Genomic DNA, 24,007 nt, shown 5'->3' on the forward strand with positions numbered 1-24,007 from the left:
GAATTGTCAGACAAAGAACCACCGATTGAGAATGAACCGAAGCCACTCAACACCGAAATGCCTGTACTTCGTTTTAAAGTGAAAATCAAGTGATGTACTCTAAAACAATGTTACTTTAACAACGTAATAGTGGCTGTCATAGACAGTGGAACATATTTTGGAATATATTACAAATAAGTTTGTTACTATAACAGTAACTTATTATATGCAGAATTCATTAACTATGTTACTGTAACAGTGTGACAGTTTCAAAAGTGAAAAGAGAAAACATAATTTGACGTTTTGAATTCTTCACTCTTGCAGCTGTTATAACTGCACTTCATAGGGAAAACGAAACATGGGTTGGATAAATTTCATGTCTTATTTTGTCTTTTGGAATTCAAAAATTAACTGTTTTTTTAAAGCATTTAATTTTGAAAACAGTTTTTAAAATGTTAGTAACAAAAAAAGTCGAGACAAAATGAAAATAATGTTACTGTAACACTGTGATAGTAATAAATGAAAATTATAATAAAAGATTTTGACGCTTTGAATTCTCCACTCTGTGCAGCATTTATAACTGGACTTAATTATGGGGAACATGCACGTGGTTAACATCAATCATCATTTAAAAACAGTTTTCAAAGCAGTTAATAAAAGTGGTTTTTAAAGCAGTGATTTTTTTTTAAAAAAAAAATAACTGTTTTGTTTTTTACAATTATCTATAAATAATCTCATTTTAAAAAAACCACAATTATGTTACTGTAACAGACGGTTTTGACGCTTTGAATTCTACAATCTGCAGCAGTTATCTTTCTAAAACAGTTTTTCACTTTGTTCAAAGTGACATTTTTCAAGGCAGTTATTTTTTTTATTTTTTTTTTTTAAAACTGTTTTGTTTTTTTCAATTATCTATAAATAATCTCATATTTCATTCAACATTTACACTTCATTTTCTAAACAAAAAAAATAAGCCAAGACAAATTCAAAGGTTTTTCATGTCTAATTTTTTTTAAATCTTTTGTAATATTAAATATCTATAAAGATTATAGATGGTTTAATATTACAACTGTTGCTAAAATTTCATTTATTATATGACTACCTTGCTCTAATTGAGGGAAAACAGTTTATGTTTGTTTATAAATAGATTTTGTTTTCTCTAATTTAGGGAAAACAGTTTATTTTTCTGTTTTAATAGGTTTTTTTTTTTTTTTTTTTTTTTTTTTTTTGCAGCAAGAGAAAAATGGAACGAATTCAAAGGAAACTAGAAGACACCAAGTTTGAACTGGAAGAAATGACAAGGCATAGAGATTCATTACTTGAGCAGGTTATATCATCTGATAGTAAGGTAATAGAAATGCTAGAACGAGTACAAGTGCTTGAAAATGACTTGAAAAATGCTGAAGCTCATATCAAGTTTCTGATGGCGGAAAACAAGTGTATTGGGAAACTACTAGAAGAAAATAAGTGAAGAAATACAGAAACCGATTTAGACCGTCAATTTCTCCTTGGTGTTACTGACTCTTAGGGAGTCATATGCTAAACTCAACCCTTCGATTAACAGGAAGTGGCCTCTTGTTGTCAAAGCTATTTAAGAGATGGAAGGTTACGGGAATAATCGAAAAAGGAGTTGCTAGAGGGCGAAAGCGTGATTCATTCTCCTCCGTGAATAAACGACTAAGAAGGGAGTAAAAGATTTAATATTTCCTTTATTTATTACGATTTTTATTCTTTGTGATGACTTATATTTAAGTTAACTATCATTCTTGTTTGTAAGTATTTCATTTTTAATCGGTGTTTGTAACACTTGTTTTTAATGAATGACATCTTAATTCGGTTAATTGTCCAATTTACTATTAGAATTGTGGTATATTAAATTGAACAACGATTATGTAACTATGTTTAAAATTGTCAAAAAACGCTCCTAAAACGGGACGGAAAAGGGTTTAGGGTTGGATTAGGCGGCACCGCTTCGCGGAGCCGCCTAATCCAACCCTAAACCCTTTTCCTTAAACAAAGGTTGTTCGTAGTACAACATCATTACGGTAAAACCAAACTAAACCCTAGGGAAAGACGGGAGCTAACCCTCTGTGGACGGGATTTAAATTTGGGGAAAAACACTCCTAAAACATACGACAGGATTTAAATTTGGGGAAAAACGCTCCTAAAACGGGACGGAAAAGGGTTTAGGGTTGGATTAGGCGGCACCGCTTCGCGGAGCCGCCTAATCCAACCCTAAACCCTTTTCCTTAAACAAAGGTTGTTCGTAGTACAACACTTTAAAGGTAAAACCAAAACTAAACCCTAGGGAAGGACGGGTGATACCCTGTCGTGGACGGGATTTAAATTTGGGGAAAAACGCTCCTAAAACGAGACGGAAAAGGGTTTAGGGTTGGATTAGGCGGCACCGCTTCGCGGAGCCGCCTAATCCAACCCTAAACCCTTTTCCTTAAACAAAGGTTGTTCGTAGTACAACACTGTTACAGTAAAACCAAACTAAACCCTAGGGAAGGACGGGAGCTAACCTGTCGTGGACGGGATTTAAATTTGGGGAAAAACACTCCTAAAACGGGACGGAAAAGGGTTTAGGGTTGGATTAGGCGGCACCTCTTCGCGGAGCCGCCTAATCCAACCCTAAACCCTTTTCCTTAATAAATCGTGGTGCAAAAAAACCAAAACTAAACCCTAAGGAAGGACGGGTGATACCTGTCGTCGTGGACGGGATTTAAATTTGGGAAAAAACGCTCCTAAAACGGGACGGAAAAGGGTTTAGGGTTGGATTATGCGGCACCGCTTCGCGGAGCCGCCTAATCCAACCCTAAACCCTTTTCCTTAAACAAAGGTTGTTCGTAGTACAACATATTCAAGATAAAACCAAACTAAACCCTAGGGAAGGACGGGAGCTAACCTGTCGTGGACGGGATTTAAATTTGGGGAAAAACACTCCTAAAACGGGACGGAAAAGGGTTTAGGGTTGGATTAGGCGGCACCTCTTCGCGGAGCCGCCTAATCCAACCCTAAACCCTTTTCCTTAATAAATCGTGGTGCAAAAAAACCAAAACTAAACCCTAAGGAAGGACGGGTGATACCCTGTCGTGGACGGGATTTAAATTTGGGAAAAAACGCTCCTAAAACGGGACGGAAAAGGGTTTAGGGTTGGATTAGGCGGCACCGCTTCGCGGAGCCGCCTAATCCAATCCTAAACCCTTTTCCTTAAACAAAGGTTGTTCGTAGTACAACACTATTCCAGTAAAACCAAAACTAAACCCTGGGGAAGGACGGGTGATACCCTGTCGTGGACGGGATTTAAATTTGAGAAAAAACACTCCTAAAACGGGACGGAAAAGGGTTTAAGGTTGGATTAGGAGGCATCGCTTCGCGGAGCCGCCTAATCTAACTCTAAACCCTTTTCCTTAAAAAATCGTGGTGCAAAAAAACCAAAACTAAACCCTAGGGAAGGACGGGTGATACCCTGTCGTGGACGGGATTTAAATTTGGGGAAAAACGCTCCTAAAACGGGACGGAAAAGGGTTTAGGGTTGGATTAGGCGGCACCGCTTCGCGGAGCCACCTAATCCAACCTTAAACCCTTTTCTTTAATAAATCGTGGTGCAAAAAAACCAAAACTAAACCCTACGGAAGGACGGGTGATACCCTGTCGTAGACGGGATTTAAATTTGGGGAAAAGCGCTCCTAAAACGGGACAGAAAAGGGTTTAGGGTTGGACTAGGCGGAACCGCTTCGCGGAGCCGCCTAATCCAACCCTAAACCCTTTTCCTTAAACAAAGGTTGTTCGTAGTACAACAGTGTTACAGTAAAACTAAAACTAAACCCTAGGGAAGGACGGGTAATACCCTGTCGTGGACGAGATTTAAATTTGGGGAAAAACGCTCCTAAAACGGGACGGAAAAGGGTTTAGGGTTGGATTAGGCGGCACCGCTTCGCGGAGCCGCCTAATCCAACCCTAAACCCTTTTCCTTAAACAAAGGTTGTTCGTAGTACAACACCTTTATTCTGATAAAACCAAACTAAACCCTAGGGAAGGACGGGAGCTAACTTTTTGTCGTGGACGGGATTTAAATTTGGGGAAAAACACTCCTAAAACATACGACATGATTTAAATTTGGGGAAAAACGCTCCTAAAACGGGACGGAAAAGGGTTTCGGGTTGGATTAGGCGGCAGCCGCGGAGCCGCCTAATCCAACCCTAAACCCTTTTCCTTAAACAAAGGTTGTTCGTAGTACAACATCATTAATAAAACCAAACTAAACCCTAGGGAAGGACGGGAGCTAACTTTGTCGTGGGACGGATTTAAATTTGGGGAAAAACACTCCTAAAACGGGACGGAAAAGGGTTTAGGGTTGGATTAGGCGGCACCTCTTCGCGGAGCCGCCTAATCCAACCCTAAACCCTTTTCCTTAATAAATCGTGGTGCAAAAAACCAAAACTAAACCCTAGGGAAGGACGGGTGATACCCTGTCGTGGACGGGATTTAAATTTGGGAAAAACGCTCCTAAAACGGGACGGAAAAGGGTTTAGGGTTGGATTAGGCGGCACCGCTTCGCGGAGCCGCCTAATCCAATCCTAAACCCTTTTCCTTAAACAAAGGTTGTTCGTAGTACAACACTATTACAGTAAAACCAAAACTAAACCCTGGGGAAGGACGGGTGATACCCTGTCGTGGACGGGATTTAAATTTGAGAAAAACACTCCTAAACGGGACGGAAAAGGGTTTAAGGTTGGATTAGGCGGCACCGCTTCGCGGAGCCGCCTAATCCAACTCTAAACCCTTTTCCTTAAAAAATCGTGGTGCAAAAAAACCAAAACTAAACCCTAGGGAAGGACGGGTGATACCCTGTCGTGGACGGGATTTAAATTTGGGGAAAAACGCTCCTAAAACGGGACGGAAAAGGGTTTAGGGTTAGATTAGGCGGCACCGCTTCGCGGAGCCACCTAATCCAACCTTAAACCCTTTTCTTTAATAAATCGTGGTGCAAAAAAACCAAAACTAAACCCTACGGAAGGACGGGTGATACCCTGTCGTGGACGGGATTTAAATTTGGGGAAAAGCGCTCCTAAAACGGGACAGAAAAGGGTTTAGGGTTGGACTAGGCGGAACCGCCGCGAGCCGCCTAATCCAACCCTAAACCCTTTCCTTAAACAAAGGTTGTTCGTAGTACAACGAGTGTTACGAAAAACTAAAACTAAACCCTAGGGAAGGACGGGTAATACCCTATCGTGGACGGGATTTAAATTTGGGGAAAAACGCTCCTAAAACGGGACGGAAAAGGGTTTAGGGTTGGATTAGGCGGCACCGCTTCGCGGAGCCGCCTAATCCAACCCTAAACCCTTTTCCTTAAACAAAGGTTGTTCGTAGTACAACACATTACTGATAAAACCAAACTAAACCCTAGGGAAGGACGGGAGCTAACCTGTCGTGGACGGGATTTAAATTTGGGGAAAAACACTCCTAAAACATACGACATGATTTAAATTTGGGGAAAAACGCTCCTAAAACGGGACGGAAAAGGGTTTCAGGTTGGATTAGGCGGCACCGCTTCGCGGAGCCGCCTAATCCAACCCTAAACCCTTTTCCTTAAACAAAGTTTGTTCGTAGTACAACAGTGTTACAGTAAAACCAAAACTATACCCTAGGGAAGGACGGGTGATACCCTGTCGTGGACAGGATTTAAATTTGGGGAAAAACGCTCCTAAAACGGGATGGAAAAGGGTTTAGGGTTGGATTAGGCGGCACCGCTTCGCGGAGCCGCCTAATCCAACCCTAAACCCTTTTCCTTAAAATATCGTGGTGCAAAAAAACCAAAACTAAACCCTAGGGAAGCACGGCTGATACCCTGTCGTGGTCGGGATTTAAATTTGGGGAAAAACGCTCCTAAAACGGGACGGAAAAGGGTTTAGGGTTGGATTAGGCGGCACCGCTTCGCGGAGCCGCCTAATCCAACCCTAAACTCTTTTCCTTAATAAATCGTGGTGCAAAAAAACCAAAACTAAACTCTACGGAAGGACGGGTGATACCCTCTCGTGGACGGGATTTAGATATGGGGAAAAACGCTCCTAAAACGGGACGGAAAAGGGTTTAGGGTTGGATTAGGCGGAACCACTTCGCGGAGCCGCCTAATCCAACCCTTAACCCTTTTCCTTAAACAAAGGTTTTTCGTAGTACAACGATGTTACTGATAAAACCAAAACTAAACCCTAGGGAAGGACGGGTGATACCTGTCGTGGACGGGATTTAAATTTGGGGAAAAGCGCTCCTAAAACGGGACGGAAAAGGGTTTAGGGTTGGATTAGGCGGCACCGCTACGCGGAGCCGCCTAATCCAACCCTAAACCCTTTTCCTTAAACAAAACAAATCGTATAACAAATCGTATAACATGTTATCTTTGTAAAACTTAGGAAATATGCTCCTAAACGGACGGACAATGGTCCTAAAACAATATTTATTCTTTGTATAAAATGTTGTAAGTCTTTGTATAAAATGTTAACTATGATGTAGGAAAATCGAATGACTTTTTATTGTGACATGTTATTGCCACAAAGAACACACAATTCTAATTTTTATTTTTTCTTTGTGACATATTATTGTCACAACAACACAAAATCCTACTAATTATTGCTAAGGTCACAATGTTCTTTGAAACATCATAACAAGTATCAAACTTTTTCTTTTTATTTGCTTTCTCAAGACTACATCACTATGCGAAGAGGGCATGTTCTCGGTCGTGGGTAACTCTTTCTTTGCGGTATGCACATAGCCTCTTTGGCTTGGCTGCTTTTTCAATGGCCTGTTGTTTAGCAGACTTCAATCTTTTTCATTTGCCCTTGTTGCGTGCTTGTTCCGGAGGGTGGATAGTGACTACAGACGACGAGCTGCACCCAACAAAGATCTCCATCTCTTGGTCTTTTGTAAGCGGTTCAATACATAACCTGCCTTTAGGAACTCAACTAGGAGGGATGCTAACTCTTCCGTGTGTTCAAGCAGTAAAGTTTTTAACCCCAACTATCGACGGAACTCGACCATACGTTGCACAAATGACTGTTATCAGAAGTAGCCATATATGAATCCTCAATGACATTCCCATTCGAATCAAGCCTGGAAGTAAAATAGCAGGTTACTGTTTATCATGGTGACAATGTTACTATAAGAAATTATGGTTACAATGTTATCAGAAAACAATTCTTGTAACAAGTTAAAATCCTTTGTAATAATGTTTTCGAATCAAACCTGTTCGCTGCGTGTGTGTTATTTAGCCAACGATCTACAATGTACTTGCTTGGTATTCGCCCAATTCCTTTGCCCTTGTACACCCACACAATATGCCTGCAGAGTAATCCAATTCTTTCGAACAGTTTACACTCGCATCGCATCTCGTGCTTCTAAGGTCCAACCTCACCTTGAAAATTCTGTCTGTCTCAGCATCGATTACATGAATTATGCGCACATGCTCCTCCTTCTCAAAGTCATCAACACCACATGAATCGGCAGCCATTACTTCTTCTTGAAACACCTTGAACACAGCATGTGTGTATATATTAGCGCCATGCTTTTCTATAGGTAATTCTGTCTTAAGCTCGGGGAATGAGTGGTCATTTGTTATAATCATCGCACCTTCGTGTATATAGCGGCTTTGGTCCATAGCGATTTGGAACCTGGTTTTAATGCAACAAGGATTCGGCAACAAATTATTTATGTAACAATGAAACAATGGTACTGTTGTAACATACTTTGTTCCCTGCATCTGTAAGGAATGAAAAAGAGTTGTTTACCTCATCCAAAATTCGACCAGTGTACCAAAGTGATTCTCATAGCGCTTGAAAAACGAATTTGTACTTTCTGATCACTGTGTTGTTCTTAATATGCAACCCAAGGCAAGGTCACGATGGTAGGCAGGAATCCAATGGTGTCTGTCGTCGAACATTATGGTCAACCAATCATTATCTTCCAGCTCGAAATCTGAAATGACCTTATGCCACTTCTCTTCGAACTCCGACGCCTCCATATCAGGGTCCCAAACAACAGCGTTGAAGCGAGGAAGGAAGTCCGTGTCTCGCAGCAGAGTCTTGAACCAACTTTTGTCGTGATATTTTGTGTAATATGCCACATACAATAACGATGCCTATTTGTCTTGAAAACGAGAAGGAAAGCTTTGTTGTATGCGTCATAATGAAACAGCAAGTCGAACGTGATATTGACCGGTGATAGGGAAAGAGCAAGTGAGTAAATTTAAGTAAGTCTCATTCGTTGAGTAACATTGTCACACTATTACCTTCTTTATGCCAGGGCATTGATCCGTGATCATGAAGCTGCGGCTCTTTTGTCCCATGGCGGTCAAGAAATCTTTGAAAGGTCCATTGGAAGGAGATGTCATCCTCGTGTAACAGGAGACAACCGACAAACAACACCGACTTTCTGTGGTGATTAACACCTGTGAATGGTGTAAAAACCATATCATAGTTGTTGGTTCCGTAAGTAGGGTCGAAGCTCACAACATCCCCAAAGAATGAGTAGTTTCTAATACATGTAGCATCAGCCCAAAAGAACTTTGTTAGACGGTTTTGCGGATCAACATCATAGGCGAAGTAGAACTGGGGTTGGGTCGCTTTGAGTTTCTCGAGTCGATCGATGAAAAGGTCAGCATCTCTTAACCCAATGTAGCACTTGATATCTCTTTGAAAGTTCTTTAAATCTATCAATGTAGCACCGATATTTTCATACCCATTGACAAGTTCCTTAACTGTCTAAAAAGGTCAATCAGCGCCAATATTCAACTTGGAGTTGTCCAAGATAAGCGTCTTCGGGAACATATCAAGGGATCGTGAAATCTTATCGAGATCTCTGTCTGAGGCGGATGTGAGACGATGATTGTGGACTTGAAAACTCGTCAATCATAGTGGGCTATCAAGGCCATGTAGAAGGGCAAATCGGACGTACGCTCGGCATCCAATTCTAGTGATTTTAACTCGCCGTAATCTGTACTAGTTGTGGGACGAACCATCACCCATATTCTCATCATCCTTGGTTACGGGACGCTGTTGTTTCGGTTTAGATTTCTGAACCCTTGACGGTTGCGGACTACGAATTTTTGGTGTGCAACACCATCTCGTAGTGTTTTCGTCTTTGTGCTTCCGAGGGGTAAATCCACATGCCCGAGCATAAACCTCGTAGAACTTGATTCCAGCCTCAAAGGAGGCGAAAAGCGCACCAATGGTAGGTCTAAACTTGTGCTCAACCACACGCATCCAAAGACTCACCTCCATTAGGCATGTGAGATAGAACAAGCTGATTATTTGGTTGAGGATTGGGTTGCTCTTGGACAATTGGCGTAGAATGGCGTTGAGTGACAAAGACTTGAGTCAGTAATACAAAAAGGAAAATACGAGTATTAGTGACCGAAATACAACGGTGGTATTACAAAGAGTAACATTGTTCTGATAATACTAGTACTATGACAATGTAGTGACATAAGGATGGACGGGAGAACAGGAAATATGCGAAGAGGCTGGACTACAATTTAGAACAAGAAACTAAAGTACATTGAAGTAACAGCAGAACAAGAGGACATCCAGAAGTGGTACAACATATGTTATATGTGCAATGGAAATGAATATATGTGATTGTGTTACAGTAACATTGATATTGTAACAAGCTGAGCCTGTAAGCATTGAATGTAACAGGAATATACAGACAAGGGAACAGGAATATACAAGACAGGAAAAGAGGTCAAATATAATGAAATTTGACCGAAATTGAACGAGAAAATCAACAAATACAAGGATATGTGACCTAATATTTAAGACAAAAGCAACTACGAGTATAATCAAAGGAAAGGAGACCGTAAATTGAAGTAGAAGTGAACGGATTTCATTAAAATTGAAGCAAACAGAAAATCGATTAACCTAAAAAACTGAAAAGCAACAGAATAAAGACAAATATAATCAAAATTGACGGAATGTGACGATAAAGCAACTGCGATTGTAAGCAGAAGCAGAGGAGAACGCAAATATGAAAATTCGATAGGAAAAACAACAAATATAAGGAGATTGCACCTAATATTTAAGAGAAAAGCAAATACGAGAATAATCAAAGGAAAGGAGACCGTCAAATTGAAGTACAAGTGAACGGATGTCATTAAAATTGAAGCAAACATAAAATCGATTAACCTAAAAAACTGAAAAGCAACGGAATAATGAAATTACAATAGCGAATGATCAGCGACATAGAATCCAGATGAAATCGCGAAAAGGAAAACTGAAAACGAAAGGATTACGGAAATTACCTGTTTGCATGTTAATGTCGGTAGAATCTGCATCCATTGTAGCAACGAGAACCTTGAAAACACACGAATTTGATTGATTTGTGAATGAATTGATAAAAGCGAGTAAAAAACAGGAACCTAGGGTTTGTTTGCTTGATTCAGAGGATTATTTTGACTTAGAGAGATAGAGAAAGCGAGGGAAAGAGACGGAGGAGAGAGAAAGTGAAACTGAATTATGAGGGGAGGCTTGAATTCTTAGCTTTTATAGGTTTGTTATAATTTCTGAGATTTAATCTCAGCCGTTGATTAGGAGTAGATCTAATGGATGAGATTAAAATGCTAGACTCACCTAAGATACCTAGACTCACTTGATGCAATTTATATATATATATATATATATATATATATATATATATATATATATATATATATATATATATATATATATATATATATATATATATATATATATATATCAAAAATTAAATGTCAAGATACATAGTTCAAGGCATTCAAAAACAAACTACATGACCCCAACTTGCTTAAGCTAATCTAAATCTGATAAAGTCATAAGCTTAATGTCTCTTCCTCGAGCTCTCATTCTCATGTCATCAACAACCTGATCTGCAACCTTCTCAGGCCTCAACAAAACACCTTCATTCCAACACTGATTTCTGTGATGCCAAACATGATACACAGCTCCCACAACCAGACCTGCATGCACCCCTTTCTGCAATTTTGATCCCTGAGCTTGGATACACCAGTTAAGCACATTAACAGTTGGAATAGGTAGTCTAGTCTTCTGATGCAGACATTGTACTACCTTTTTACTGTAAGCACACCTAAAGAATACATGATCCAAATCTTCAGTTGCCTGCCCACATAAGTAACAGCAGTCATCTATGTCCATCCCATAACTGACCAGTTTTGCTTTGGTTCTGAAAGCTCCATGGGCAAGTAGCCAGCCCAAGAATTGATGTTTTGGTACTACCCACTCATTCCAGACCACTCTAAACCAGTTATTCTTAGTTCTGGATCCCTTGAGCCATTCATAACAGTAAGCAGTAAAGAAGCCTACTCCTTGTATATCCCAGCTTCCATTGGTATATGCAGCTGACAGATCCTGTTTCACACTACATATTCTCCTCCACACCCAACTAGTATTGGCACTAGGCTTATACTGCATCCACTCCTTTCCTTTTAGATGATTATGCTGCACCCATTTAACCGAAATAGATTCCTTTCCTTCAACAATCCAGTTTACCAGCTTACCTATCATAACTTTGTTCATCATTTAATTTCCTGGTTTTTAATCCCTAGACCACCCTCTTCTTTAGGCCTGCAAACAGTGTCCCAAGCCACTAAGGGAACCCTTCTGTAATCATGACTATTATCCCATAGAAAGTTTCTACAGGTTGCCTCAACCTTTGCTAGGATTCCCTTTGGTATCACAAACATAGAAGCCCAATAAGAGTGTAAAGAAGTCAGTACAGCTTTCACTAGGACAAGTCTCCCAGCATAAGAGAATTTCCTAGCTCCATAGCTGTGTATTCTGCTACAAATCTTCTCTACTAGGCATTCACAGTCCTGTTTCTTCAATTTGGCAGTCTGGATTGGCATACCCAGATATTTAAAGGGCAGCCTACCCTCTGCAAAACAAAACACACTCAGAATGTCTTGTTTGAGCTGATCTGGTACCCCCTGAAGTAGGCATTAGACTTTGAGGCACTAATTTTTAAACCAGTTGCTTTGGAAAAGGTCGAATAGGATTGGAGTAAAAGCATCATAGATTTAGCATACCCATTTCAGAATAAAAGTACATCATTTGCAAACATCAGATTGGCCAATTGCAGTTGCTTACACATTGGATGGTACCTGAAATCATATTTAGCAGCAGCATATTTGATGGTTCTTGTCCAGTATTCCATGTAGAGAGTAAAGATTAAAGGAGATAAAGGATCCCCCTGTCTGAGTCCTCTTTTGCCTTGAAAATAGCCAAACATTTCCCCATTAATGGACAAGGAAAATGAGGCAGTAGTTATGCACTACAAAATCATCTCCTTAAACTTCACAGGAAACTTAAGCTCATCAATAAGCTTCTCTACAAATGTCCACTCTACAGTATCATATGCTTTTTGCAGATCTATCTTAAACAAACATCTTGGAGATGCATTAGGACGTCTAATTAGATCCTGACAAATAAGAATATTTTCCTGTATGCTCCTATTCTGGATGAATGAATCATGGTTATGATCAATTAGGAATGGCAGTACTTCAGCTAGTCTGGCACACAGCAACTTGTATATAATATTATAAACTACATTACAGCAGGCTATAGGACGGAATTGTAGCACGGTTTGAGGCCTATCACACTTTGGAATCAAAGTCAAGTTTGTTGCATTCAGCTGCTTCAACAGCTGCCTTTTTTGAAAAAAATCCTGGACTGCATTGATTACCTCCCCTCCTACCTCATTCCAAGCATCCTTAAAGAATTTGCTTGTGTATCCATCAGGCCCTGGAGATTTGATATCGGGGATACTAAAACACGATTGCCTAATCTCCTCCCCAGTGACAGGTCTCAGTAAAATAGCATGGTGCTCCTCCCTACATCTGTGTCCCTGATCAATAATTTTCTTGTGTATCTTGGATGTATCTTGCTTAGTCCCAAGAAGTTTCATATAATAATCCAGGAATGATGCCTGAACTAGCTCAAGATTGTCACACATATTGCCATTCATGTCCTCTATCATGATCACCCTATTCCCATTCCTTTTCTTTTTAAGTAGTCCATGAAATATGAACTATTTGTATCTCCCTCTTTCATCCAAGTCTGCTTTGCCTTTTGTGCCAGGTAGCTGTCCCTAGCTATGCTTAGCTTTTTTAACTCCTGAGAAGCCTCATATTCTGCAGTGATAAGCTGCACATCAGAAGGATTCCTTCCAATCTGCTCCTGCAGGTCCTGTACCTGTTTTTGGAGTCTACTAGTAGTATGTTCAATATCATTATACCTCTCCCTATTCAATCTTTTCAATGCAGGCTTCAAGTTCTTTAGATTTTTAGCCAGCTTAAACATATGTGTGCCAGCAAGACTTTTGTCCCAATTGCTTTTAACAGTAGGTAAGAACTCATTTGCATCACCCCACATGTTGAAGTATTTGAAATATCGTTTCCCCTGGGTACTTTTTGAGCTACTTAAAATGCAAGGAGTGTGATCCAGCAAGCCCTCAGGCAAGAAATGAGCATACAGGTCAGGCATATGATCACACCAATCCTTATTGATCAGGAACCTATCAATCCTACTGTATATACTTTCCTTAGGTTTTTGTTTATTGTTCCAAGTAAAGAGGGATCCTGTAGCAGCAATATCAATAACTCCACAATCTGCCACACACTGTCTAAAAGGTTCAATCTCAACAGAAGGAGTATTACCACCTACCCTCTCAGTAGCTGATAAAACACAGTTAAAATCTCTTGCAATAGCCCAAGGACCGCTAACATGACTAGCAAGTCTCCTCAAATGATTCCACAAAGGAGCCCTCTCATGTATTGAATTGAAAGCATAGACCATTGTCATGTAAAAAACACTTCTATTCTATAAGAATTCAACTCTCATATGGATGAATTGTGCATTATATTCTAAGAATTGAACCTTGACTGCCTATGGTTGCCACACTATCCATATCCTACCACCATTCTGATGCCCATTATTAGTTGAAATGCACCAATTATTAAAATTATTTACAGCTTTATTCAAAGATTTGTTCTTTATTTTTGTTTCCAGCAAACCAAATAACCTAATATCTTTATTGTGTAAGAAATAATTTATTGCTTTTTGTTTTCCTACTATATTCATACCTCTCACATTCCAGAATCCTATTTTATCCATTGGAAAGTGTAGGTTTTAGAATGTGACCATTTGCACCACCACTTCTTCTAGGAGGAGACGAGACAACCTCCTTGTATGAATGTGCTCCAAAAGATTCAGAACTATAACCATCTGCACTATGCTCTGCCTCTGTAATTTGTACCACTTTTTAACTGGTGTGATAGTCCTAGAACCTGTGTTCAGAATTGGTCTTTGAATACTATTTTGAGGATTAGATATAGGTGCTATTGTGGCCTTTTTCATGACTGGTCTCCAGACCATCTGAACAGGTTTATGACCCGTTTTCTTGTGATCTCCCCTCCTGCAATTCTCCTCTTCATGTCCCATTCCCATGCATTTTTTGCAATTAATCGGCTTCCACTCATAGTCTACCTCAATTTTGATTACAGAACCCTTTTCATCTTTGAATTTTATCTTTTCTGGCAGTTCTTGATCAACCATTAACACTACCATCACCCTTGCATATCCTAAACGGGTTTTTTCCTCAGTAGCTACATCACATTTAATGAATTTGCCTACCAGGGATGTAATCTTTGGTAACCCCTTTCCCCAAAATATCAATGGAAGGTTATGCAACTTAATCCAAGCAGGTACTGAACTTACCTCCTTTTTTTTCATCTCTAAGTCTCGTGTCCATGATTTCAGAATCATTGGCTTATTGTCAAACATATAATAACCAGAATTTAAAACTTTATCTTTCATTTCTAATGATTTGAAACGAACCAAAAAGACTCCATTAGGCATAAACGATATTTTGTCAATGTTAAACTTTGTCCAAATCCGCCTAATGAACCCTTCTATAACCTCCTAAGGGAGATTAGCTCCTAAAATATAGCATACAACAGCCTGACTCTAGTATTCAATCTCCTCCTCCACATCATCTTGCTCAATCTGCAACATATCATCACACTCTGTTTTTGGAGCCTCATCAGGTGTTTCAGTCCCCTGTTCTGCAGTATCTCTCACAATTTCCACATCATCCTCTATGTCATCCACATCTTCTACTTCGTCCTCAGTTTCAACCTCTAATTCAGGGATGCCTGTTATCTCATTAATATTCTTTGTTTTCCCTTCAGCCTCAACATCTGGTCTAGTTTGCAATACATTAGGGTTTGCAGTTTCTTCATTTTCCTCTATTGTCTCGTGTGACGAAGATGCCTCAATGATAGAACTGAATACTTCTTCCTCTTAGTGTCATCTCACGCTGCTTCTGTTGAATTGATTTCCTAGCCATTGGCCCGAAAATCAAAAAAAAATCAGAATTAAATTGCATTAAATTCGCATTAGGGGTTTCATCGCTATAGGGTTTTTCTTTTAGCTAGAGGATTATTCTTGTGATAGACTTGTCTTCCTTAAAATTGGTTGTTATAACAGAAGCAAGAAAGAACAAATAAAAACAATAAAGACAAAACGCACATATTTACATGGTTCATTAACGGTGTGTTAGCTATGTCCACTGGGCAGAAGGGAAGGAGTTTTATTGATATGTGAGGAGTTTTCAGATTACAGATTCAGACGGTATGATTGCTAGGTAGAGGCTTAGAGAGTTTATATAATACTCTCTAAGACCTAATACAGAATGACCTAATAAAGGCCCAAGACAGACCTAGCCCATGCATAGTCGTTCGAAGCGACGACTAATAGAATCAAGGCATAAACCCAACATTGGTAAAATTTACTTTATAAATCAAGGACTTCCTACGTGTAGGCATGACGCAATCCTAAACGAAACGTAATACATCCTCCTATTCTCTATGTTACACTTAATTAATTTTTTGGTAGAATTTAGTGGTGTGAATGTGGATGTAAATGAAAGTAAAAGAGAAAATGTGGGCTTATAAGTTATAATAACCACAAAAGATAGACAAATAAAGAAAGTGGAAGATGTTTGTGAATTTGTCTTTTTAAGAGATTTGGAAGATGTTAGAGAATAGGAGGCAGTAGAATGATATGCCGAGTGGTCTGAACTCCCAAGTTAAAACTTGTCTTCTTTATAAACATTGGTAAAATTTAAAAGGGTCTTTCTAAAATGTGCCCAATAGACACATAATAAGCCTTATCTAAATTCAAATTAATACACTTAATTAATTTATTCACTAATAGAATATTTCCTCACCCAATGGGGAGTGAGAAAAATAAGAAAATGATAATTATAATTGAGAAACTTTAGGGAAATTGAATAAATTAATGATGGAATAGAGGTTAATCTATGCCTAAACAATTATTAACATGTGCCTATTGGAATGAAATGAAAAATTTTAAAATTCATCCAGGTAAAAAAATTATTACTAATTTCAAAAATTTATAAAGTGAAAAATTCTTTCGCCAAAAATAAAAAGTTGACACCTTTGGCATGGCCAAACAACCAATTTGCTAAAAAAAAAGTGAAAAGTTTGCCATTTATGACAAATTGCTAAGAAATGATATTGTGACAAATTGACTAAAACGTAATAACCTTATTTAATAGTTTAAAAAGGCTACACATACACGAGGTGTATGGAAAACGGCATACACGAGGCTACTCATGACCTCTTAGTGCAAATACACTTGCTATTACCATCGTGACACATCCATCTCTTTGCTAAATATGTATCTCTTTTGTTATTTATATGTTAAAAACAGAGTTAAAATAATATTTACTTATAATAATTATTAAATATATACTTCTAACTTATATTTAATGTAATGTGTTTACTGAGTTAGTTAAATATACTTGAAAAAATTGAACAAAATGTTTACGATTTATTTATGGTAATTATCATTGTACCCTTTTTTTTTTAACGAAAAGAACAATTTATTAATAGAACGTCATACGCCACTTACAAAGGATAGGTATAATCAAAAACAAATCTAATGGAAACCAAAGAAAAATAATTTTCTTATAAACTAGGGATCTCAAAACAGGATCTGACAATTCGGCTCGTCCTATTATCGCTATCTTCATGTAGCTTTTGAGGGGATCTTCATTTGATTTATGAAATAAAATTTACCTCTGACTGGTTCCAAAGATCGTTAACAAATCACTCGTGCCCTTTGAAAAAAACACGCTACGAACCTTCAACGAACTATTCTTAACTATATTACTGATGAGACTAAACCCACGAATAAATGGAAAAACCCCGAAATAAAGGACAGAAAAACGATCCTCACCAAAAGGGAGACTTTTATTGAATAAAAAATAGATCTGCATATTATTGATTGAAATATGAAATAATTTTGGAGCTTACCATCGATTTATAATCAATGGAAACCCCACGTATAACTGATGGAGGTGAGGGTTTTTAGAGATTTTTTTTAGAGAGGGAGAGATTAATTTGAACCTTACCAGAAATATTATTAGGTAATTTTTATTTGAATAAAGACACTCTTTTAATTATCATTGTAACTTTAGTTTACATTTAATTAAGATTGGTGTTCGGCCCCACCGAGCTACCTCTATTACCATTTAAATTTTACTTTTTTATGAAATATAATTGTGTTTGTATTTTTTAACTCAAACTTTTACGATTTATAATATGTTGTTCTATGATATATCTTGAAATTATGATGAGATTAAAATTTATCAACAAATTATATGAAACACATTCACTTATTCTTCCTACGTTGATATTATTACGTCCACGACATACCCCTGTTAATACTATTACGTTCACTACTCTTTCGTTTATTGTTGTTTCTTTGACTATTTCCGCTATTTTTATAGTTAAATTCTCTACTCGCGTTAATTTTATCAAACTTATATATTTAAATAAATAAAATATTTTCCTTAAACCGAATTGTTGGATAACTTTCTCCGTTGTTCATCTTTTTGTTACTTTTATAATATTTGTTGTCACTCTTTGTTATTTTCACTACTCCCGCCATATTTAATTATTTTTTTCACTACTCCCGCATTTAATTTGTTAATTTCACTATTTCCATTCTTGCTACTATGACTTTCACTACTCATCTGCGCTATTATTGTCACTTTTACCACTCAAATGGGTGATTACTATCAGATTTATTACATCAAATATTGCTACAATTATTTTCAATATTAATAGAGTTACTTTTGCTACTTACACAATTTTATCAGGCTTATATATTTAAATTAAAGGTGGTCAAATGCGGACTTAGGACGGATGTGAGCCGGGCTAGCATGATTTTTTGGCCCACAAAGATGTTAGAAGGTTTTGAGCGGGTTCGTGGGCCGGGCCTTTTTAAAATTTGGAAAATACGTTGTCCAAACCCTCTTTGTTAGCGGGTCGGTCTCGTCCCGTCCATGAACATCTCTAATTAAATAAATATATCAAATCTTTGTTAAATCTTTTTCTTGCTTAATTTTATCAAATTGAACTTTATATTAGTTTATTATATAAATTTATTAGAGTTATATTAGAGTTATATATTTAAATAAATATGAAATATTATACTAATAACCCATTTCATATACCATTAATTTATTGGAGTACTAAAATATTATTTAAGAACGATCATTATTATTCACTAACTAAAGTACAAATCTAATGTATTATGAAATATTATATCTTTTGGGAATTTTTATTTTATTTATTATCTCTTTATAGTTTTCATAAGCCATTTCATTTACCATTAATTTAATTTATTCAAGTATAATATTGGCTGTAATTAAACTTAATTTGTTTATTATATTAAAAAAATATATACTTAGTGTACAAAAATACAATGACACACTAAAAAAGGCTCTAGATGCATGAAAACGAGTACTAGGTTCATGAAAAGTGTTACATACAAGAAAATGATTATTAGATGCATGAATATTAGTAAAATGTATTTCGCCTCAATTTTCGTCTTTAACGTTTTGCCAAGAGATATATTATCTAGACATTAAATTGTACATTGAATCCAAATATGTCGTTATTTTAAAAATAAAATTTTGTAAGGGAAAGTTCTCACGGTTCTCATTATCTTGTGGTTCTCACCGGATCCCAAATTTATATATGTACCCCTTATATATCTAAGATGAACATAATGAGTTATAGATGGAAATTGAGGCTGAATACAATCGACATACAATTTAATAATATATTTACACATGACATCTAGAGCGTTATAATAATTTTTCGTTATAATACTTGATAATTTTTCATATTATAATTATAAAAAAAATTGCCTCAATTTACTAAATATTTTTCGTTATAATAATATGACCTTATATTAATTATGTAAATTGTAATTAAAAATAATAATTACCATAGGTACAAAAAATAATTTATTTAATTTTTATCAAGTACATTTAACTAACCCAGTATGTACATTGATTTAATAATTAATACTGAAGGTACATGGAATACAAGTTAGAAATACAATTAATAATTATTATATGTACATATTGTTTTAACATAGGTCTTAACAAAGATATATTTCAAAAGATATGCAAAAATGACAACAAGGTGGATGTGTCATAGTGGTAAAAAGGGCATTTAAACCAAAAGGTTATGGGATCGAGCCTCAACGAAGGCTTTTTTTGAGGTTTGATTTAATAATAAATCTAATGTATAAAATAAAGAAATAAAAAATTTCCATAAATATAATTAACTAGATGTAGTTAACAATTTAACTACAAATGCTAAATTACTAACCTAGCCTTAAACTAACTAATAGAGGTTAACTCTAGTTTGCCACATGTCACAATGTAATTGGTTGTGTATGGAAAGACTCATACACCTCGTGTATGTGTATCATCTTCCCTAATAGTTAGTAGCCAATTCCGTAGCAAATTTAGCTACAAGGCTCTTAGTTATGGACATATTCCGTTGAAAATTTCGTCTCTATTTGTAATTAGCTGCCGAAATCAAGTGATTTGGTACTGAAATACCTTTAGCTATATAACTTTCATCTTGTAGTGTAGCTACTCCTACAGCTAGGGGGTTAAAAAAGGTCGTCGACGTTTTTTAACTAATCGTTGACATTTTTTTTTTTAAAAAAAAAAAGATAAATACTACCCTTTTACTCTCACTCTTTCTTCTCCTTTCTCTCCAAATTCTCCCAAAACCAAATTAAATTAACAAATTTAAAAGAAAAAATACAACATTTTGATGACTGAATCGGTAAGTTTACTTACAAATAATCGATAATCTATCGAATTGTAAATTTCTTTGGACTGTCAATCAATATCTTATTGGACATTCCATAATCTTATGTTTTACATTCGAATCCGCAATTAAATTAAGATGTTGGACAATGTAGTTTGGACATATATTATTTGTTAGTTAATTTGATCCATAATTTACAACGTTGATGGGAGCCGAAGACGTTGAGTATCAACGTCTATGCTGGGGGTGGACATTGATACTCAACGTTGCTCTTAGCATGGACGTTGAATGTTGATATTCATGCTGGTGGTGGACGTTGACATTCAATGTTCACGATGGCCTTGGACGTTGAATTTGAACGTCTGTGGTGGTTGATATTCAACGTTGATATCAACGTCCATGCCTATGACAAAGTTGATGTCCATAGTTTGACACGCCCGCAACGTTGAGCATCAACATCCCATTCTCCTCCAACGTTGAGTATCAACATTTCAACAAAAAAATAAAAAAATATCCCACTACCAGCAACCATGAATCCAACAAAAAACAGAATTATTACACCCACATTTTATAAATTCACATCAATTAATCAATTAAAAAAACGAATGGAAAATCTGGACAAAATTGAAGATTAGGAAATGAAACCAAATTGGGGGACGTGGTTAGAGGATGGTGGCGAAAATTGGTGTAGTGGTGATGTAGTGGAGGGTGATGTGTTAGCGGTGGAGGGGATTGGTGGTGCGATGGTGGGCGACGAAAATGAGAAGAGAGATTAAGAAGAAAACGGAAAATGAGAAGAAAGACCAAGAGGGGGAATGGTGATGTAGTTGTGGGCGACGGCTGCTATGGTGGTGCGGGGTTGTGGAAACAGCGGTGGCACCAATAGTGACAGCGGTGGCTGGGGGTTTGTGATAGTAACATGAAAAAAGTAAGAGAGAGAGAGAGAGGGGAAACGGTAGTTATGTCTTTTTTATGAAAACGTCGTTGATTCGTTATAAAACATCGACGACGTTTCGCAACTCGGTTCCTATAACATTTAAGATGGGCCCCTTTATTAGTGTTCAAACCTATTTCAGATGAGTTATTATAAGTTAGGGAGTACGAGTCATTTTGTCAAATCAATTTTTTTGTTATGCATCATTTGACATTTTAGATTTCATCATTTTTTGGGGTCAAATTATTAGGACTTGAGAAGTATCCGCTTCAAATCGAGTTTTTTTGAGGTTCGATTACTTCGGATTTGGGATTATAGCTAAGGATGAGTATCGGATGAAATTTTTGTGCATCGGATTACTTGGACAAGGGTATTTTTCATCCGGCCCTCGCCGCAATCACGTCACCTGTCACCCAAGAAATGGATAGTGACCAATATCCTCTTTGGGTCGCTCTTTTCACGAACCACGCGAAATCTACTCGTGTGCTTCATCATATCATCGAACCTAAATCAGGCAAACCCACTACACCGATTCGGCCGATGAGAAAGAGTTGTGGGAGACCATTTATGCCACGGTCCTTCAGTGGATCTATGCAACGCTTACTATGGACCTTCTTGAAACTATCGTTGAAACGGAGTCCACCGTCAAGGAGTGTTAGAATCGGATTCAAGATATTTTCCAAGATAACCAATATAGTCGGGCGGTTACTCTTGAACAAGAATTCTCCGCTAGTTCTATGGGAGATTTCTCCTCTGTCTCGGCCTACTGTCAAAGGCTGAAAAGCTTGGCCAATCAATTGAAGAATGTTGGGTCTCCTGTCACCAACAACCATCTTATTCTCCAATTGGTTTCGGGTCTTGCATCGGCTTATCAACGCGTTGGTACCCTTATACGCCAAAGTGATCCTCTCCCTCAGTTCTATCGTGCGCACTCCATGCTTACTCTTGAAGAGGCCGATATTGCTAAAGCAGCCTCCACTGCCCTATATGTTAACAAAAACGAAGATGGCTCTGGTTCGTCTTCACAATCGATTCTTTGTCGCCCTCCTGCTCCAGCTAACAATAACGGAAATAAGAATGGCAATAAAAAGAAGAATGGCGGTAATAAGGGCAACAAGGGTGGAAAGCAAAGTGATACAAATTCTGGGGGGTGGGGGGGCCTACCTTCTCGTGCGATCGCCATCACAGCCTTTTTCCAACGCGTGGCATAGTTGTGGTGGCTGGCCATGGCCGGGGATAGTCTACTTGGCCATATCCTCCGTGTCCCTACCCCAATGCTTTGGTGATTGGCCACGGGCACCAAGTACTCGCCAGCAACCACCTCCTCGAAACAAGCTTACTCAGTCGAGAACCTGCCTACACCAATGGATATTGAGCAGGCCTTGTATACTCTTGGCATGACTCCACCAGATCCAACCACGATGGTTCATAGATACAAGGGTGACATCTCACATTGCGTCAGACGCAGGTAAGCTCTCATCTTATGCTAATTCGAGCATTAATAATGGAATAGTTGTTAGCAATGGTCAAACGATTCCAATTAGCGGTTATGGCAATACGACACTCGACAAACCAAACCCTTCACTCCGTCTTAAAAATGTCATTCATGTACCCCATATTGTCAAAAACTTAATTTTTGTCCGAGAATTCACAACTGATAATTCGGTCACCGTAGAATTTGACCCCTTTGGTTTTTGTGTGAAGGACTACAACACGGGGACGTGTCTCATGAGGTGTAATAGTCGAGGGTAGATATATCTCATTACTCAGACCATTTCGCCATCTTCTGCTGCTTTTACTATGCATAGTCCGTCTCTTTGAAATGACAGATTAGGACACCCAGGGGCGCTTATTTTTAGTTCACTTCGAATTCGAAATTTGATCCTCTGTAATTTAAATAAATTGTCTTTCGTTTGTTCTACTTGCGCTATTGGAAAATTTGTGAAACAACCGTTTATTTCTTCTTTTACAAATACTATGTTACCTTTTGATATTATCCATTGTGATCTTTGGACATCACATGTTACTAGTTCGTCGGGTCATCGCTATTATTTAATCTTATTGAACTACTTTACAAACTTCATATGGACTTTTCCTTTGTCTCACAAATCAGAAGTTTATAAACGTTTTTGTCAATTTCATAAATATATTAAAATTCAATTTGAACGAAGTGTAAAAACTATACAATGTGACAACGGTAAGGAGTTTGATAACGCTCTGTTTTGGGTGTGGTGTGTTGCTCATGGCACGGATTTTAGTATATCTTTCCCGTACACCTCACCTCAAAATGGGAAAGCGGAACACAAAATTCGCAGTATTAATAACATGGTTAGAACGTTACTTCTTCGTGCTTCTCTCCCGTCAACTATGTGGTACCATGCTCTTAAAATGGCTATGTATTTGTTAATTGTTCTTCCAAATAAGCAATTAGAATTTCAAACACCTCTTTTTGCTCTTTATTTGAAACACCCGCCCTTTACTAATATTCGTATCATTGGTTACTTATTCTACCCTCTTATTCCGTCTACAAAAATTCACAAGTTAAAACTTCGGTCCACCCCTTGTGTATTTCTCGGATTCCCGGATAATCATCGTGGGTATAAATGCTACGATATCAAAACCAAGAAAATGCAAATTAGTCGTCATGTGATATTCAATGAGTCTCTTTTTCCCTTTGCTGAACAACCCGCATCTCGCTTGTCTGACTATGCACCTCTTGTTAATGTCGTAAACCATCATATGCCTTGTCCTGATTTTCCTAAACCACCATGGACTCCCCCTGCCTTCCCACCTCACGGCCAGCCTTGTAACACACCGCCAAATTCCCCTACACCGAGCTCACCTCCGACGCCAACTGACCCACTCACCTCACAACCCCA

General features: G+C 37.8%; 2 protein-coding genes across 2 annotated transcripts; both read right to left on the reverse strand.

Annotated features, from left to right (window-relative positions):
* Nucleotides 1-10,802: 10,802 nt before the first annotated feature.
* LOC141639190 (uncharacterized) lies at nucleotides 10,803-11,546 on the reverse strand. The gene has a single exon (XM_074448367.1). The coding sequence runs from the start codon at nucleotides 11,544-11,546 to the stop codon at nucleotides 10,803-10,805; it is 744 nt and encodes a 247-aa protein (XP_074304468.1).
* Nucleotides 11,547-13,007: 1,461 nt separating this feature from the next.
* Nucleotides 13,008-13,823, reverse strand: LOC141639191 (uncharacterized). Its single transcript, XM_074448368.1, has one exon. It carries the CDS (start codon nucleotides 13,821-13,823, stop codon nucleotides 13,008-13,010), a length of 816 nt encoding a protein of 271 aa, XP_074304469.1.
* Between the last annotated feature and the right edge of the window lie 10,184 nt (nucleotides 13,824-24,007).

The sequence above is a fragment of the Silene latifolia genome, unplaced genomic scaffold, assembly GCF_048544455.1.
Source record: "Silene latifolia isolate original U9 population unplaced genomic scaffold, ASM4854445v1 scaffold_293, whole genome shotgun sequence".
Classification (NCBI taxonomy): domain Eukaryota; kingdom Viridiplantae; phylum Streptophyta; class Magnoliopsida; order Caryophyllales; family Caryophyllaceae; genus Silene; species Silene latifolia.